This window comes from Lactuca saligna, chromosome 7, assembly GCF_052625555.1.
Source record: "Lactuca saligna cultivar CGN05327 chromosome 7, ASM5262555v1, whole genome shotgun sequence".
Lineage (NCBI taxonomy): Eukaryota > Viridiplantae > Streptophyta > Magnoliopsida > Asterales > Asteraceae > Lactuca > Lactuca saligna.
Genome location: NC_136423.1, coordinates 150,952,242 through 150,971,464, shown reverse-complemented (window position 1 = coordinate 150,971,464; position 19,223 = coordinate 150,952,242). Strand labels below are relative to the sequence as shown.

Sequence of the window (19,223 nt, the reverse complement as noted above, 5' to 3'; positions counted from 1 at the left end):
ATCGTGGTTATTTTTTCAAAAACTAAAAAAAGTGACAACTTTTTTTTGAAAAGTTTATTTATAATGGTTAAATCATAAAAAAAAATCTTAAACAATGAATGACTAAAAGTTCTAAACATTTTTTTTTTTGAAATGGATAAATATATAAATTGATAGGCGGATGAGATAGCCCCGAATTAAAAAAATTAACAACTCTAAAATCCATCACTTGAAGCAACCTTTTTTGTTGGAAATTTTGGGATCTATATGATTATGTGGCGAAGAAGCTTCCTTTTACTATTTTTCATTTTTATTTTTCTATAGTTGTTTTTGTAACTTGAAGCTATAGTCTTTTCGTAAAAGTCAAGAAAAATCCTTTTATGATAATAAGTACTAATAATTTAAAAATCATGAGAGACAGAAGGAACGGGTCTTCTGGTTAAAGGGCCCAAAACAATCTGTTTCTAATGCATTTAGAAATCACAAAACGTTAATGAACACGTTCGTTTACTGTTCTTTATAATCGTTAATGTTAAAATCTTTTTCATAATTATTATTACATATAATATTAAATATTTATATTATCTAACTGGTATCCATAAAATTAACTATATCCAGAGTCATACAAGTTGAAAAATTAGCCAAAATTCTTCAAGTCAAACAAATATATTCTTTAGATGAGTTAAATTGATTTAAGCATTTTTTTTACATATAAGTAACATAATAAATATGATTATAAAATTATTATACAAGAAATAATTAATCTTTTTTAAAACGATTTGATGTCCTATGCAAATCTTTTTGTTTTAATCGGCGGGAATACCGGCATACGCGTCTCACGTGACCCGTCCTTCCATTTGAAGTCATTGACCCACTGATTTCCCTCCTTCTCTTCCGTGTGAAAAAAACAAAAACTGAGGCCTTCATCCGCCATTGATGAAAATCATGAAATCAACTGCAAAAGTCCTCCCACCCTACTTGACTTTTACACACACTCACACACACATATATATAAACAGACATTGTTGGAAGCTGTAATAGTTGCTTTTGAATATTGAACTCATTGATCGTCGAAATGATGTGTGGAATTCGTGCGAGTGATTGTCAATGGCTAATATTTCAATTCGCAATGCTGCTGCTTCTATGTAAGTAATATGATTCGCATTAATCTAATAATCTTTGTTGATGTTCTGAATTAGCTACAAATGTATTTCCGATGCATGTTGTACAATGCAATAGCTATATTGTTGAACTGTGCTCGAGTATTGATTTCTGTTTTCAGTGTCGTGTGTGCTTGAGTTCTTATTGATAACGTTCTAATTGAAAAAGTAAGAGCAAATTTGTTCCGATTTCTGAAATGCTCTGTTGATCATTTTTTTAAAGATGTAGAACATACGTGTGGTTTGATCACACAAGCTAAAATCATGTTGAATTGCTCTTTAGAATCAATTGATGTGCTTAATATCAGTGTGGTTGATTCAGAATCCTCTTTCTGTTTGATTAATTCTGTGATTGTGAATGATTTGAAACATCACAGATTTGTAATTCAACAAGTTTCTTCTTCCGATGCTTAATTGCTGTAATTCAACAGATAAAAAATTTAGGTATATTGTATCGAGTATGTGTGCTTATCAATTTTTTTGGTGCTTAAATCTCTGAATCAGATAGCATCCATTTCGAGAAAGTAACTAGTTCTAATCTACCACAATCTCCGATTGAGTCTCCTTTGAATCCCCAACCTGTTCTTCCACTCCTTGCACCTTCACCATTGACGCCATTCACAAATATCAGCATGCCAAATCTATCAGGTATCCCTACACCTTCCTCTTACTGAATCAAATGCTTTAAGAAGAAACAACTACTAATCTTTGTAAATTTGATCTATTCTAACATTTCAGGAAACTGTCCACTAAACTTTTCAAATGCCAAAACTGCCCTCACCACAACAGCAATCGATTGCTGGGGTTCACTAGCTCCATATCTAGCCAACTCAATATGTTGCCCTCAACTCGATGCCACAATCAAGATCTTAATAGCCCAATCTAGTTTCTCTTCAGGAAAACTTTCCCTCAACAAAACTCATTCCAAAAACTGTCTTTCAGACATCACACAACTTCTAGAAGCTGAAGGCTCTAACCACCAACTTCTAGAAATCTGCTCAATCCACCCTTCTAACCTCTCAGATTCTTCTTGCCCTTTTGTTCATCTTGCTGATATCGAAAACACCATCAACATTCCTACAATCATTGAATCTTGTGAAAAGATTGATCCAGTGATAGAGTGTAGGGATAAAATCTGTCAAAGTGCGATTACAGATGCTGCTGTTAAGATTGCTTCTAGAAAGATTGGAAGTCGTTTATCAGGTGATGACGTGGCCATGGTTGAAGATTGTAAGAAAATTGTTCTTCGATGGGTTGCAAGTAAATTTGATTCATCATATGCTAATAAAATTCTTCGTGGGATTTCGAGTTGCAAGATTAACAAAGGTGTAACAATATCTTCAAACTACGAAACTTTAATGTATTTTAATTGCTAAATCATAATCTCTCACTTTTAATTTTTCCAGTTTGTCCTCTTGTTTTTCCCGACATGAAAAACATTTCGAATGAATGTGGAAACAAGATTAGGAGCCAAAACACGTGTTGTGATGCCATGGAGAAGTACATGACTTATCTACAAAATCAAAGCTTCATTACAAATTTGCAAGCATTGAATTGCGCACATTCGCTTGCTGAAAATTTGCAAAAACTTAATGTCTCCAATGACATATACAACATTTGTCACATAAAACTCAAAGATTTCTCCCTCCAAGGTTAACTACGCTCATTATTTCCCTTCTTCTTTTCATATCATCTCTAGAGCAATTTAACAAATTGATAGGTGGCGTTATGGCATTTTGATATTATCGATTATGGAACAGTTGGATCACAAGGTACTAATTCTTGACATAGAATTAGTTTAATGATGCCGATTTTTATCTAATAAACCCCTCTCGGGGATCCTTTTTGTTAAAGGGTCGGGTTGCCTTTTTCCAAGCTTGCCTTTTGATGTGACGTATGAGCAAAGCACAGGAATTGATTTCAGATGTGATCTTAATGATAACGTTGAAGCGCCATGGCCTTCTTCTTTTACTTATTCTCCTTCTCCAATAAGTACGTCTAGTACTTAAACATGTCTTTCAAAAGTTTTTTTTTTTTTTAAAATTAATTAATTTATGAAAATCATGCTACAGATATTCCAGCACTTCCTAAAGCAACATCTGATCAGAGTGGTGAGCTGATTTCTTCCTTATTGTTGAAATAATTTCTTATTTTTTTTAATTATTTAATTAATTTGGGAATGTCAATTCCAAAGGGCTGCGGAGTACACTGTTGCTTTCGACTTTGTTGCTGCTCAGCTTCTTCACGTGGTGATTCACAGACCTACGTACATGGACTGCTTTTTGTAGTGTAAAATAGTTATAAGAATAAAAAAATATGATTAATATTAATGTATTTCTTAAAAGAATTTGTAAATGTAATACGTACTAGTCTGATTCGTCCTTTTGGGGACATATGATAAAATTTGAACTATACAAAGAAGAGTAGTACAAACACAAATCAAGAAATGACTTTTGATCTTAAAATCATGAGAATCTGTACTTTGTTTTATTTTTTTGGGTTAAGAAAAAAATTGTATTTATTTTGTTTCATTGACATCCATACTACTAGCAATCCCAACTTACTTTACTAGATTCACCAAAGTCACCCTATAGTTACACCCTCGTATCTCGTATTGCCACATTCATGCATTCCCTTTTTTGGAAACTCATATATGGAAGAGGGACCAAGTCTTATTATATATTAAGAGCTCTCACAAATTAATGTGAAAAAATTACACACACCAAAAAACGATGTTTAATACGGATTGCTCAATAATGGGGTATGAGCTACACCTACATCTAAAGCAAACCGAAATAGACCAAGAGCCAACAATCAAGCCCAATACAGACTATACAGGCCGGACACCGCCTTACCGAGCCGACCGCCAATATAATAATCGCATATCTACCGTACAAGATTATAACACATAGCATCCCAGGAAACATGAAAAAGAAAATTTATTTTATTAAAGGGTTCTACCCTTACAACTAGGGGTTTTGGCGATGCGGTTTATCCTCAAAACCGCAAACCGCACCGCATATGCGATTTGTTATTTTCGGAAACCGCAGACCGCACCGCAAAGGTAATAAACCGCGTTATGCAGTGCGATTTTGTGCGGGCGGTTTTGTTGTTTTTGTGCGGTTTATGCAATTTCATAAACATAAATATTAAATTTAGTTTTAAACGTAATAAGTGTGTGGTGCTTTATATTCTATGAAGAAAAGATTAATTGCCTGTATAAACATCTTTTTTATGCATAACATAAAAATACTTTACAATATTTTAAAATTATAATATGAACTTATGGTACTGTAAACACATATTTTTGATATAGTTGGTTTCCCATTTTGACTCATGTTTATCAATCGAAATCTCATAAACATTATTAAGGGTATTAAAAGTGGTAAACATCTAGCGTGTTGTGTGTGTGTGTGTCTATATATATATATATATATATATATATATATATATATATATATATATATATATATATATCAAGGTTGTAAAAATCGCTCGACGGTGGCTCGACGGTCGACTCGTGTTAAAGGATTAATCGGTCGTGGCGGGGATTAATCGGGGATTAATCGGAGACCATAGATTATTAATAAACTATTAAAATTAATTAAATATTCATATATCTTAAGAAAAACAAGTACTTCAAAATTAAAAAATAAGAAAAATTGTAATTTGAAAATTTGGAAATATGAAAATATGAACATTTTGATATATTATTCGAAATTTTGAAAATTTGAAAACTTTGGATTAAAAAAAGTTGATTTTTTGAAAAAATAATTTTAATTTTTTTATATTTTTTAAAAATTTTTATTAAAATTTTTTGACATTTTTTTGACTTTTTCGACTTTTTTGACTTTTGTTGACCGATTAATCCCGCCAAACCCGATTAATCCTAAATTTCCGATTAATGCCTTAATCCCTGACGGTTGGAGAACGCCAAACGATTAATCCACGATTAATCGCCGATTAATCCCGATTTCTGCAACCATGATATATATATATATATATATATATATATATATATATATATATATATATATATATGGTATGTTGCAGTGTGGTTTGAATCGCGGTTTGGTAACTATAAACCGCAAATTGCACCGCATAGTGCAGTTTATGAAAACTACAAACCACAAACCGCACCACGAGCGTCCAAAACCGTATTATGCGGTGCGGTGCGAGCGGTTTGTGCGGTTTGATGCACACCCCTACTTTCAACCTATGGACTAACACATGACACATGCAAGAAAACCATAAACCGGACCAAGCCTCACACCTATATAAAGGTAAGTTCTTCTTACCGATAGGGGGCGGAGAACAAGAAGGTAATTTTTATAATAGACAACACAAAGCAATATCGAATTTAGGCATCCGAGAGCAATATTAGGGTCCAACCCTCGATATAACTTTCTAACCTAGTATTTGCTGATCTTGTGCAACATTACTTCCATGGTGTTCATTAGACGTAGTTCTACAGAAATAACTATCAAGACATACGAAAGACCATGTAGCAACAGTCAACGTGACTTACATCTAAATAACATGATTCTTGTTCACGAACATGAAAGCGATAATACAGTTTAATTAAAACCCTAGCTATCAGCCGTTATATATATATATATATATATATATATATATATATATATATATATATATATATATATATATATATATATATATATATATATATATATATATAATACAAACATAAACCTAATTAGAACCGGGTTAGCATGTCCATACCATATAACACATTTTTTTAATTAAAAATTATTATTTTTTTAGTTTGAGAACAAATAAAATCATCTATTTTATAAAGTTAATATTATCTTATAATAAATATTGAAAATAATCGTGTACCCGGATAATATATTTTGGTCATTTTTAGAGTCTCACAACTTTACACAATTATACCCAAACAAAACTCTCCCTTTCTCCCACAATTAAAGAAACAAAGTTGCAGGGACCATGACCACCATCATTTTCCCATGTTTTCCTTACCTTCCAAATAGGCTTTATTCTTCATCTGGCATCTGAACCCCACTCCTCACAGGCTCACACTATTCGACCATTAAACAACAAACACCCACCGTTGTTTTCATCTCCTCTCCGTTACTCAAATTTGACCTAATTTCATGCTTATTTCACCTGAACCTCTGATGTCTTAACATGTATCAATAATGGAGTCCACCATACGATTATTACTAACCCTCTCAATATCACTGCTTCTCAACACTTGTGCTTACTGCAAAAGGCCTGCTGTTGTAAATGTTGGAGCTCTGTTTTCGTTTGATTCGGTCATCGGCAAGGCTGCAAAAACAGCCATGGAAATTGCTGTAATCGATGTGAACAACGATTCAAGGATTCTTAATGGTACGGAAATGAAGTTATTCATGGAGGACACTAATTGCAGCGTCTTCAAAGGCTCCATTGGAGGTATTTAAGCATCTATACCTTTCGATTTTCCGTTAACATGAATAGAGATCAAATTCTTATGTGGAATTTAGGTCGTAGATATTATCATATAAATTCAATCTCGATTTTGGATTGAATACACATGGTACCAAAGTGGCTTTTTTGATTCATAAAGAAATTTTTTAGTTTACAAATTCCTTTTTTTTACTGTTTCTATTAGCTTGATCTTCAATTGAAAATCCAGATGCGGATAAATTTGAATTTGGAATGATTTTGTCAGCATTTCAGATGCTCGAGCAAGACGTAGTCGCAATAATCGGCCCACAATCATCAGCTGTAGCTCATATGATTTCTCAGATCGCAAATGGCGTACAAGTTCCCATAGTTTCATACGCTGCAAGCGATCCCACTCTATCTTCCCTCCAATTCCCTTACTTCTTTCGAACAACACAAAGCGACTCATACCAGATGGCAGCCATGGCTAACTTGATCGATTTTTATGGCTGGAAAGAGGTAATTGCAATATACGTCGATGATGAATATGGTAGAAACGGAGTGTTTTCTCTAGATGATGAAGTAGAAAAGAGGAAATCAAAGATTTCTTATAAGTTAGCTTTACCCACTAATTATAATCTTAAAGATATCTCCGATTTGCTTAATTATTCAATCCCACTTGGCCCTCGTGTTTATATCATCCACATTCATCCTGATCCTGCCCTCAAAATCTTTCAAGTAGCTAACAAACTTAACATGATGACTACCGATTATGTATGGTTAACAACCGATTGGCTTTGTACAACTTTACCCTCGATTACCCCAACAAATCAACCTTCTTTGAAGATCATCGAGGGCGTTGTCGGAATTTGTCAGCATACTCCACAAACGTCACGAAAAAAGAACTTTGAATCGAATGTATACGGATCGTATGCTTATGACACGGTGTGGGCGGTTGCAAACACAATCGATACATTTCTTAATCAAGAAACGAATATGTCGTTTTCGTTTTTCGATTCAAAATTCGGGAAACTTAAGATCTTCGATAACGGGAAAGATTTCGTGAAGATATTATCGGAGACAAATTTCAACGGTTTGACCGGTCAAATCCAATTCAATACCGATAGAAACTTGGTTCCTAGAGGATATGAAATCGTTAATTTCGTTAAATTATCGATTCAAAATGTTGGGTATTGGTCGAACCATTCGGGTCTCTCTATTGCCCCACCCGAATCTCTCAAAGTGGATAAAAGTAAGTTGCCCCGTTTAAATGAGAAGCTTGGTGTAATTACTTGGCCCGGTGGAAACACGGATAGGCCACGTGGATGGGTTATTGGTGATCAAGAAAGACCGTTAAGAATTGGGATACCGAAACGGGCGAGTTTTGTTGAATTTGTAACTGAATTAAGTAATCATACGATACAAGGATACTGTATCGATGTGTTTACGGAAGCAGTTAAGCTGATTCCTTATCAACTTCCTTTTAGATTTGTCCCGTTTGGAGATGGTGAAAAGAATCCAAATTATGATCTACTTGTAAAGTCCGTTACGGACGACGTAAGTATAAGATTAGTCAAATCTCGTTTTTATCATGTGCTTGATACATATTAGTATGTATCAAGCACATTGTATACAATGCGTCTGATGCATAGCAAATCAGACGCATTGGTAGTACATAATGCACACACACCGTACCTGATGCATAACGTATCATAACGTATCAGGCGCTATGCAACACTGCGTATTATATAGTGTATTTGGCAGTGACATTTTGCCTACGATCAGGCAATTGTGTCAGATACATGGTGTATCTGACGCAATGTGTCAGATACACTATGTATCTCAGATACACTATGTAGTATACATACATAGTGTATCTGGCGCGTTGTGCGAGCTACACTATGTATCAGGAACACATTGTGCCTAACATGCATTATAACAATACTCATCAAACCTGATAAGTAAGTTCTTTATAGTATTAGATTGTGGTTGTTACTAGGTTTTTGATGGAGCGGTTGGAGATATAGCTATCGTGACAAATAGGACAAAGATTGTTGATTACACACAACCTTATGCGACAACGGGTCTCGTGATTGTGGTTCCTATCAACGATTCAAAAGCGAGTGCTTGGGTGTTTCTCAGACCTTTTACTATAGAAATGTGGTGCGCTACTACAATTGCTTTTGTGTTGATCGCTTTAGTTATCTGGCTTCTTGAACATCGGGTTAACGACGATTTCAGGGGCCCACTTAAACGACAACTTGTCACTATTTTCTTGTAAGTTTCTTTTGTGCTTACAATCCATTATTTATGCTCGATGATATAAATGTGAAATTTTGCTTTTTGTTTTTTAGGTTTAGCTTTTCGACTCTGTTCAAGAGAAACCGTAAGTAGCCTCATTTTTTCCCTTCCATTTCCTTACGTATGCAATTATTTTGTTCAAAATCATTTATTATGAAATATGAATTACAGAGGAAGATACGGTTAGCCCACTTGGACGTATGGTAATGGTGGTATGGCTATTCCTATTAATGGTGATCACATCAAGCTACACCGCAAGCTTAACCTCCATTCTTACAGTCGAACAACTTTCATCACCAATCACAGGAATAGACGCGTTAGTAGCTAGCCACCTACCAATCGGCTACCAAGTTGGCTCATTTGCACATACCTATTTAGCCGAAAGTCTTTACATCCCAAAATCTAGGCTCATTCCTTTAGGCTCCCCTCAAGAATATGATAAGGCGTTACGCTTGGGCCCACATCACGGAGGCGTGGCAGCCATTGTTGATGAACTTCCTTACATCGAGTTGTTTCTCTTGGAATATGCTGACTTTCGGATCGTTGGTCAACCCTTTACTAGAAGCGGATGGGGATTCGTAAGTCCTTCCTTCATTGTTTTTCAATTCACACAATAAACAGACTCAGACTGACTCGGTCAGACTGTTTGATACCACAATCAGATATCTTCTGTATGTCTTACTGGATCTGATAAGCGTTTGAGTCTGACTCAATCAGCAACTATTAAACAGTAGAAAACTAATTTTCCTTTTTTGGAAAGAGCAGGCTTTCAAGAGAGACTCACCTCTCGCCACGACACTATCTCTAGCAATCATGGAGCTTTCCGAAAATGGAAAGCTTCAAGAAATCCACGACAATTGGTTCTGTAAAGACGGCTGTTCCAGTGCTGTGGGAGCTGATTCAGAACCTAATCAGCTACAAATGAGCAGCTTTTGGGGGTTATACATAATTTGTGGTGCTTTTTCACTCACTGCATTGGTTTTATTTCTTCTACAAACGATTCGTCAGTATATTTATTATAAACAGCAACAGATGCTCGATCCTAGTTCGCCTATGTTCCCAGCTTCTAGGAACAGGGGCTGCTATAGCGTCTTGTTTAATTTTTTTGATTTTATTGATGAAAAAGAAGAAGCTATTAAGAACATGTTCAAGAAAGACGATCTTCCGGAAGCTTCTCGTACTGTTTGATTTCATTCCATATTGTGCCTGGTACAATGTATCAGACACATTTTTTATTTTGGGGTTGTATATGAACACATGCATCTTAATGTAAATATTATATGTTGCATTTTTTTTTTTTTTTTTTGAAAATACCTGGAAAAACTAGAATTTTGTTAAGATAGGATATTTAACGAGATGTGGATTGAATATATATGTCCCACACATTGTTGTGGTGGGTTTTCATTAACGTGTAGAAATGTTTCAGGTGACCTTTAACTAATGGCTTGATGAGTTAAGTATTTAATCTGAACAATTATATGTGAATGCGACAAAATGGCTTAATATGTTAAGCCAAAAATCTTGACTTAAGATGCTAAATTTTTATGTATTTGTCATGCTTCTTTTTCATTTACAGATCCTCTCACATTGGAATTGATTAATACTGTGAATTCAGTCTAAGAAAAATAAAGACTTTATGTATATAGCATCTATCTTTACAGACATTATTACTCGTTAATCATTTTACTCGTATTTATTTAATGGGAAATTTTTTTCGTAACTCTAGAAGCTCTTATTTAATTATAGATTTCGTTAACTTTGTTGTTGAAATGTATATAAGTTTACATTGTTTTGGTACAAGAAAAGGATGGCTACAAGAAAACGACTTTTCAGAACAGTTAATTTGATTCAAATGTATAATGTCAACGAAATAAATGTTTCTTTTGTACGTTTTATGACGTATTTATTGATTTTTACCTACCAAATGAAGAAGAAAAATATGTAGTGGATTCATATTGCATTCTTCAGAATCATTGAGAGGTAAAAAACACAAATGCACAATGTCAGTTGTTAGCGAAGTCGAAGTGTGTCCATATGTAATCTCGGGACATTAATTTAGGATTTTACTCTTCAATTCATGGGTTCCCATCATGTTGGTTAGTTTACTTAGTAAATTGCATTTAAAAAGGACATGTGACCTATTTTTTTTTAAATGACAAATCTAACATATTCCTTAAATTCATATATGTTCAGATGAGATTTGTTATGGTCCTAAAAAGCTTATTTATTGTCATTAATGAGATAAATGAATAGGAGACAATTAAAATGTTGAAAAAACTCTACGCGGAGAGCTTCTAAATTACCAAGGAACGTGAAAAAAAAAATACTATGTTTGGGAGAATAAAAAAAAAAAAAACTAACTGGTAACCGGAAGTTGTAACATTTATTTGTGTGGAAGTGTTTGGAAAAAGTACATGCTTTTTGAAATATATAAAATGATATTAAGCAAGCTAAAAGCACTCAAAAGTTTCTTGAAGTAGATTTCGGATTATGAGCTTTTGTTTAAAATAGAAGTTTTTAAGCTTGTCGTAGTCCGGAACAAATATTTTTCATTAATTCAAACTTTATTTTAAATTTTAAAACGTAAAAGCTACATACTCATAATAAAACAACTCTCATAATATCTTATTTGACTTTGTCAAGCTTATTTGAAAAGTACTCAAATAAGTTTGTGATGCGACGTCAATTCCGCTAGCCCAAGTCAGCAACGGAGGAGCTTTGTTCGGAATTTGTAGTCACACACACAAAGAAGAAAACGGCGTCAATTGCTTTTTGGGAGGGCACTCTGACAATCTAGTAAGTGAATGGTCAGAAAGTGTATGAGTGAGTGTAATGTCAAAGAGGCGATCCCTATAGTCATGATGATCCTTATATAGTTAGGGTTTCTGACCTTTGCAGTGGGGACCATACAAAAAATATTTGCCGGTGTGCAGAGACGTGCATTGGTCCAACTATCCCTTGAATGATCCTTGCGGAATATGATTGGTGCAAAGGGAATATTGATAGTGGCACAAGCATTCTATTATGTTGACATTTTCCCTTGCATGACTTCTTGGTGAGTGTATAGAGCGGGTGGTTCCTTGCTCGCCAAGCTGGTTTGCTGTCTTGTTGCTTGGCTTACTCGCTAAACGACCAGACAACGTTTCGCCACATAGGTTTTCATAATTTACTAAGCAACAAGCCAACTCTGGTAATTATATGCAAGCTGCCTTTTTGCCGGGAATGAGTAGTTAATATCTTGGCTGACGCCCTTTGGGGTTTATTGTTATTCCTTTGTTACTTCACAATTTTATCCATAGGGCTACGTCATCAAGCCCCTTAGTCTAGTAATGATGGCACATACATAGTCCAATCATCATGTCCTAGACTCATACACCACGTGTTAGTTATTAAACTATTAATTGGTTGTAACCTCCCACATTGCAACTGCAATTTTTGTCTCCTTGGTTACGTCATTATGATAACCTTTGGTTTCTCTCCCATCAGATCACTTCCATAAATACACTCCCTTTTCAATCTTTGTCTTCATCCACTCTTCTCGTCTTTTCTCTCAATTTTCTTTGATTTCTTCACAATAACTCTCCCTTTAACTATGGTTTCTTATGTTGGTGTCATTCCCACTTTCGAGTACTTTGAAACTCTCTATGAGAAGTATGGCTTTCAGCCAGAAGATGGTATTGTGATTCCTTTGGATGGGGTCTTGTTCTCTCAACCTCCAGGTGAAATTGATGTTTATGTCAAGACCTCCGACGCCAGTTATTATCTTCTAACCACCACTTTCATCAATGAAGTGTTTCAGAGAAATTAGATTAACATCTATGAATTGACTCCGAATGCCATTACCAAAATCGTGGCGTTTAAAATGCTTTGTCGATCCTAATGGTTTCTTCCTGATATTTAGGTTTTCAAGAACTACTTCTGATTCTCTAATGCTGGAGATACGTATACTTTTTATGCCCAAAAGAATAGTCATGCTCTTTTCCCTAAGGGTAAAAGCAACCCTAAGAATTGACAGAATTAATGGGTTTGGGTGAACGGTTCTCGCATTAAGGGTCCTTATTATCGGACTTACCCTACTTCTGAAAATGCTACAAGATTGTTACCCATAATCAGGAGATTGTTTATGTTTAAAATGGCTTTCATGTGATTCTTGAGGAATTCCTTGAACACATCCTTGCCGGAGTAGGAATGAGCACCGAGTGGCATCTTGACAACAAGATGCCGGGGGTTCTTCGTGGTTAATAACACTATGTCCTTAACCTTTGATATTACTTTTCTCTTCCTCCCACACTCCTTTTAAAAAAAAACGAAAAGAGGAAGGTTATCTTCGCATGTCGATTATTCTTGATCTAGCAGGAGTGAAGCATGTGTTCATCTTCCCATATGTGCTACGAAAGATTTTCAAAGGAGAATTGCAACACCGTCCCATTGATTTGTTTGATGCCATGCCTTTACCAAGTTGGATGATGGCCAAGGATGTTCATGCTCCTGATGTGCTTGTGTAGGATCATTTGATTGTTGATATGGATGACCTTCTTGCTATTGCTCTTGTGAATCCCCCCTGTGAATGGTTTATCTCTTCACAATAAACCAGGTAGTTTTTAGTGTGTCGAGGATAGCAAGGAGGGTATTCTAATTGGTGTTGGGAGTCGAGCTCTCAAGAGGAGGGCATTGTGGAATGTTGATGCTCCAGTTGGGAGTTTGAGCAATGCTCATATTGTGGACCACGTGCAGAGGAGACAACTTGCAACGAGCTTTATTGCCAAAATCTTGCCTTATAGTGGAGAAGTAATAAGCATACTTGATGATGATGTTAAGGAATCTGAGGGTGTTGCATGGGCGACTGAGCAACTCTTTGTGTATGAGTCACTGTGTATAGGTGTTGTGCCTCAATCTGCTGGATTGGATAAAAAAAATACCAGCCATTTTCAACATGTCTGTGTTTGATGATGTAATTGTTGGTCTATAAAAGAAAGATTGCAGTTCGGATAATTTCTTTGTGCCAAAATGGAGTCTCATCAATGATCCTCACATCTTGTCAAGGGAAACTAAATCGATTTTTCTCGCTATTCATTTCTTGGTGGGTATGTTTCTGAGATGGAATCATTCATCGATGATCAAACTGTTGGCTATCTTGAAATTGCTTCTGTGCAGAGTGCCTTTTTCCTTGCTGCTAGTGCCCAACGTATCTGATGCCTAAAAGGGATGAACGGTAAACTCCGTGACATCGTGGAGGTGCAACTCCATATTGCTTTGTTGCAGATGAAAACTAACTCTTTCGATGTGGTTGCGAAGATGGTTGTTGAAGAACGTATGACCGATTTAATGGTTAAACTTGACAAGACTCTGCAAAAAAATTAAGCTTTGTCTATCCGGGTAGAGAGTTTGAAAAGGGAGTTGTTGGAAAAAAAAAGAATCTGCTTCTGGATCAACATAGAGTATTGGTGAAGGTTGAGGGTGATCTTGGTTGGCTTGTGAAGGAGTGTAACATCTCAAAATTTATGACCAAAAATTTCGTTTTTATAATAATAAAGTCATTAATCAAACATGTTTATAAAACCATAAGGAAAAACAGAGTATGTCAATCAAACATCCCAAAATACATCAGAGTCAAGTAAGGCGGAAATCATGGTTTGTGCGATGCGATCATCCCGAGTGCTTCCCCTTCGATTCGGAAATACTTGTAACACAAACTGAAAACCGTAAGCACGAATCATAGTGATTTCCCCAAAATACCGTATAACATACATATCTGCTAGCTCAAGGCTGTGCCGAGTCTATTTCACCCCCAAGTCTATTTCAACTCATGTGTCGGCCCAAGACCGTACCGGGTCTATTTCACCCCCGAGTCTATTTCACCCTTGAGTCTATTTCAACTCATGTGTCAGCACAAGGCTGTACTAAGTCTATCTACTCTATTGCACCCCACATACATTTAACAAACAAGCATATAGGCATATAACATATACAACAGGAGTCATAAATACTACAAGCACATAACATATCTTAGTGTCCTACAATATAGTGAGCAAACTCACCTCAGTCTGCTGTCAGTCGAATAAATGATCAGGTTACTGAACCGGAAAATCCCCGTGCTAATCAATCAAATAAAATCCCAATCAATAATTAGGCCATAAAACATAATTGGAAATCTAGTTCATTTGTCCAACACCCAGGGTAAAAGATTATTTTACCCTTTCCTCACTTGGCCTAATAACCGAGGCCCAATCCAAAGGACCAAAAGCCCAATATGGCCTCAATCTCTAAATGACACCCAAAACCCATTATGGGCCCAAATCCAAGAACGCCCAAATCCTAACAATGACCCAAAGTTAGAAAGACTAGTGGCCCAATAGGCCCAAAACCCCAATAGTCCAAATATGATCCAAATCGCAAAAGTCAACAAAAGTCAATTGCTGCTGAGTATGCCAACATACTCAGACTTACACCCTCGATATGACACCTTTGGCCAATATGCGTTATGTACGAGCTAGGTACACCCAACGTACTCCATAACAAGCCCAACTCTCCATTAAGTGCTTAATTGTTTAAGCCACTAAGTCTACTTCTCATATATGATCCTAAATGATGTCTTAATACGTAAAGTTGGAAAATTTACTCCTTTGCATGTTGTAATGGGACCCAATACTTGATTTTGACCAATAAAACCCATAATAAGAACCCTAACTCATGGATGGTCAAATATAACACATCAAGATTGCATTTTTATGCACAAGGGACCTCAAAAATGCTAAGATCTAGCATCCTTAGCTTCTGGAGTAGCTCATACTCTCATGCATGACTTAAAGGACCATAAAAAGCACAAAAACAAGTCCTAACTAGATATATCAAAATGAACCATCAAGTTAAGAGCTTCATACCTCAAAAAACTTTCTAAGTTGGTAATGATTCTCAACCCATAAGCTTCAACCACACCAATGCAACTTACAAGAGATCTTCTTCCTTCAAGATCACCAAAAACCCTCTCAAAGATCACTTCCAAGCTCAAAACACTCAAAGAACAATTAGGGTTTTGTTCTCAGGGTTTGTAAAGGTGGAGGTTGGTCATAAGAAGGTCCAAGGGCAACTTAAGGTGTTTAAATAGGGCACAAACCCTAAAAATTAGGGTTTATCCTTGATGGCCGTATGCCATGGGTAATCCACGTACGCCCAACGTACGTGGTTACCTCCGCGACCAAGTCATCAAGTCAGTACGCCCAACGTACTCCTAGCGTATGCCCATTCGGCTTGGGATCAACATGCAAGAATTTTAAGTTAAGGGAAAAAAAGGAAAAATACCTTAAATGCAAATGTTACAATTCTCCCCCACTTAAATTAAACTTCATCCTCGAAGTCTGTCGCTACTAACAATTCCAGATAATGCTCCTTCATCTCGACCTCAGATTCCCACATCTATTCTGAACCCTTGCGGTGCTGTCATTGCACCTTTACCAGATCCACCGACTTGTTCTGCAAAGCCTTTGTCTTCCCGTCAATGATGGAAATTAGTCTCTCAATATAATTCAGGCCACCATTCACGTGAATATCCTACAATGGAACTACCGCATAATCATCAACCAAACATTTCGCAGTTGAGAGACATGACACATGTTATGGATCTGACTAAGATCCTCGGGTAGATCTAAGCGATAAGCAACCCTGCCCACCCAGGCTAAAAACCTGAAAGGACCGATATACCTAGGGCCCAGCTTGCCATTCTTCCTGAATTGAATGACATCTTTTGATGGTGACACCTTTAGGAGAACCATATCCCCAACCCGGAACTTTGGATTCGATGGACGCTTGTCGACATAGCTCTTCTGCCGACTCTGTGATGTCTAAAGTCTACCCTGAACCTGCTGAATCAACTCAGTAGTCTTGAGTACCACCTTAGTACTCCTCATGAATCGCTGAACGACCTCTCCCCAACATATCATGGTCATACACTTCCTCCCATAGAGCATCTTAAAAGGTGGTCGATCAATGTTGGTGTGATAACTATTGTTATACGAAAACTCCGCCAAAGGAAGATACGTATCCCAACTCCCACTGAAATCTAATACACATGCCCGAAGAATATCCTCCAAGGTCTGGATAGTCCGCTCACTCTGTCTGTCAGTCGGCGGGTGGAAATCCATGCTGAAATGCAGACAAGTACCCAACACCTCGTGAAACCTCTTCGAGAACCTGGAATTAAACCGAACATTCCTATCTAAAACCACTAAAACCGACACTGCATGCCGTGTCATAACCTCCCTGATGTAAATGTTATCCAACCTCTCTACAAATATACTCTCCTGAATCAGAATGAAATACATGCTCATGGTCAATCGATTCACGATGAACCATATCGAATCCATTCCGCGTGTTGTCCGTGGCAACTTCGTGATGAATTTCATAGTAATCTCTTCCCATTTCCAAATAGGAATGTCTAACGGCTGCAACTTGCCATGAGGTCGATGATGCTCGATCTTGATTGTCTAACAAGTCAAGCATCTCTCCACATACCAGGTCACATATCTCTTCATACAAGGCCACCAATAGTCAAGCCAGAGATCACTATACATATTTGTTTCTCCGGGGTGAATAGATAACATCAACTTATGTGCCTCCTCCATCAAAATATGTCATGTACTAACCAAATACATAACCCAAACCCTCTAATGAAGGGTCAATAATCTCCGACAATCATAATCGATGGAAGCCAACCGGACCACTATGCGTTCACTCTTCCAGTGCTCTTCCTTCATAACCTCAACTTGAACCTCTTGGACATGATCTAAAAGTGGAGTAATCACCATCATCCTCAAAAACATATCCCTGATCGGATCCGCGATCACCTTGCGGCTGAGAACATCAGCCACCACGTTGGCCTTCCCCGGGTGATAAAGGATCTCACAATCATAATACTTCACCACATCTAACCATCTACGCTGCCTCATGTTCAAATTCGAATGATCCATAAAATACCTCAGGCTCTTGTGATCCGTAGATAGTACAACGGACCCCATAGAGTTAATGTCGCCAAATCTTGAGGGAAAACACCACAACCCCCAACTCCAAATCATGCGTAGGGTAATTCGCCTCATGAGGCTTCTGCTGCCTCGAAGCGTAAGCAATAACACGACCCCGCTGCATGAAAACTGCTCCCAAACATGTGATCGATGCATCGCAATATACCACAAAATCCTCAACACTCTTAGGTAGGGTCACAATTGGAGCCTTGCATAATTGCTTCCTTAGAGTCTCAAAAGTTGTCTGCTGCTCGGCCCCCAATGAAACATGACGCTCTTCCTCGTCAACCGATTCAAAGGAACCGCTATCTTGGAGAAATTCTGAATGAATCTCCGAGAGTATCCTGCCAATCCAAGGAAACTCCAAATATTAAAAGGAGACCTCGGAACCTCCCACCACATCACCGCCCTGACCTTGGCCATATGGACCAGGATACCAATTTGGTTGACAAGGTGCCCTAGAAACTGCACATCATGCAACCAGAACTCACACTTAGAGAACTTCACAAACAATCTCTCCCTACTCAGAGTCTCTAATACCTCCCCAAAATGCTCCTAATGTTGTTCCCGAGTCTTGGAATAGACCACGATGTCATCAGTAAATATAATCACATACCAATACAACATGGGCCTGCATACGCGATTCACGTGATCCATGAATGTGGCTGGAGCATTGGTGAGCCCGAAGGGAATCACCACGAACTCGTAATGAGCATAATGACTCTGGAAGACTGTCTTTTGTGTATCCTCCTCTCTCACCCTCATCTAATGATAAACCGAACACAAATCAATCTTGGAAAACAAAGTTGCACCCTGAAGTTGGTCAAATAAATCATCAATCCTCAGGAGTGGATAACGGTTCTTCACCATTAGCTTATTTACCTTCCGGTAGTTGATACACATCCGATGTGACCCATCCTTCTTCGCAAACATCATCGACGCTCCCTATGGTGAACTATTTGGCCAGATAAATCCCTTGTCTAACAGCTGTTGCAAATGTGTCGACAACTTCTGCATCTCATTAGGTGATAATCGATAAGGTGCCTTGCCTATCGGAGCCGCACTGGGAATCAAGTCAATCCGAAACTCTATTTGCCTCTCGGAGGCACTCCAGGAAAGTCATCCCGAAATACATCCGGATATTCCCGTATAACCAGTCCATCATCCAAAGTCGCCTTACCCTTCTTCCAGGTATCCATCACATAGGCAACAAATCCAGAACAACCCTGCTGAAGGTAGCATTGGTCCCTATCCGCTGAACACAAAACTGGCTCGCGCTGATCAACCTCTCCCTAAATCACTAACTCTCCCTCACTTGGGGTCTGGATACGCACCAAATCCTGATTGCAGTCAACCATTGCTC

General features: G+C 37.3%; 2 protein-coding genes across 3 annotated transcripts; both read left to right on the top strand.

Annotated features, from left to right (window-relative positions):
• The first annotated feature begins 865 nt into the window (after positions 1–865).
• Positions 866–3,606, top strand: LOC145005675 (putative GPI-anchored protein At1g61900). 2 transcript variants are annotated; one of them, XM_078964793.1, is made up of 8 exons: positions 866–1,124; positions 1,648–1,787; positions 1,878–2,465; positions 2,546–2,791; positions 2,900–2,911; positions 2,994–3,131; positions 3,212–3,250; positions 3,334–3,606. In XM_078964793.1, the coding sequence occupies exons 1-8, from the start codon at positions 1,087–1,089 to the stop codon at positions 3,390–3,392; spliced, it is 1,260 nt and encodes a 419-aa protein (XP_078820919.1). In that variant the 5' UTR covers positions 866–1,086; the 3' UTR covers positions 3,393–3,606. The 2 variants fall into 2 exon arrangements, with proteins under 2 accessions (XP_078820919.1, XP_078820918.1); XM_078964792.1 differs by having other exon boundaries at positions 1,644–1,787; positions 3,334–3,605.
• Positions 3,607–6,045: 2,439 nt separating this feature from the next.
• On the top strand, positions 6,046–10,311 carry GLR5 (glutamate receptor 5). The gene is made up of 6 exons (XM_078963631.1): positions 6,046–6,572; positions 6,832–8,102; positions 8,545–8,822; positions 8,900–8,931; positions 9,018–9,424; positions 9,612–10,311. The coding sequence occupies exons 1-6, from the start codon at positions 6,317–6,319 to the stop codon at positions 10,032–10,034; spliced, it is 2,667 nt and encodes an 888-aa protein (XP_078819757.1). The 5' UTR covers positions 6,046–6,316; the 3' UTR covers positions 10,035–10,311.
• The last annotated feature ends 8,912 nt before the right edge of the window (positions 10,312–19,223 follow it).

Coding starts and splice junctions, on each gene's coding strand:
- LOC145005675 (XM_078964792.1), top strand. CDS start 1,055: ATGATGTGTGGAATTCGTGCGAGTGATTGTCAATGGCTAATATTTCAA. Junction 1,788..1,877: donor CAGCATGCCAAATCTATCAG/GTATCCCTACAC, acceptor CTAACATTTCAG/GAAACTGTCCACTAAACTTT. Junction 3,251..3,333: donor AGCAACATCTGATCAGAGTG/GTGAGCTGATTT, acceptor TCAATTCCAAAG/GGCTGCGGAGTACACTGTTG.
- GLR5 (XM_078963631.1), top strand. CDS start 6,317: ATGGAGTCCACCATACGATTATTACTAACCCTCTCAATATCACTGCTT. Junction 6,573..6,831: donor CTTCAAAGGCTCCATTGGAG/GTATTTAAGCAT, acceptor TGATTTTGTCAG/CATTTCAGATGCTCGAGCAA. Junction 9,425..9,611: donor CTAGAAGCGGATGGGGATTC/GTAAGTCCTTCC, acceptor TGGAAAGAGCAG/GCTTTCAAGAGAGACTCACC.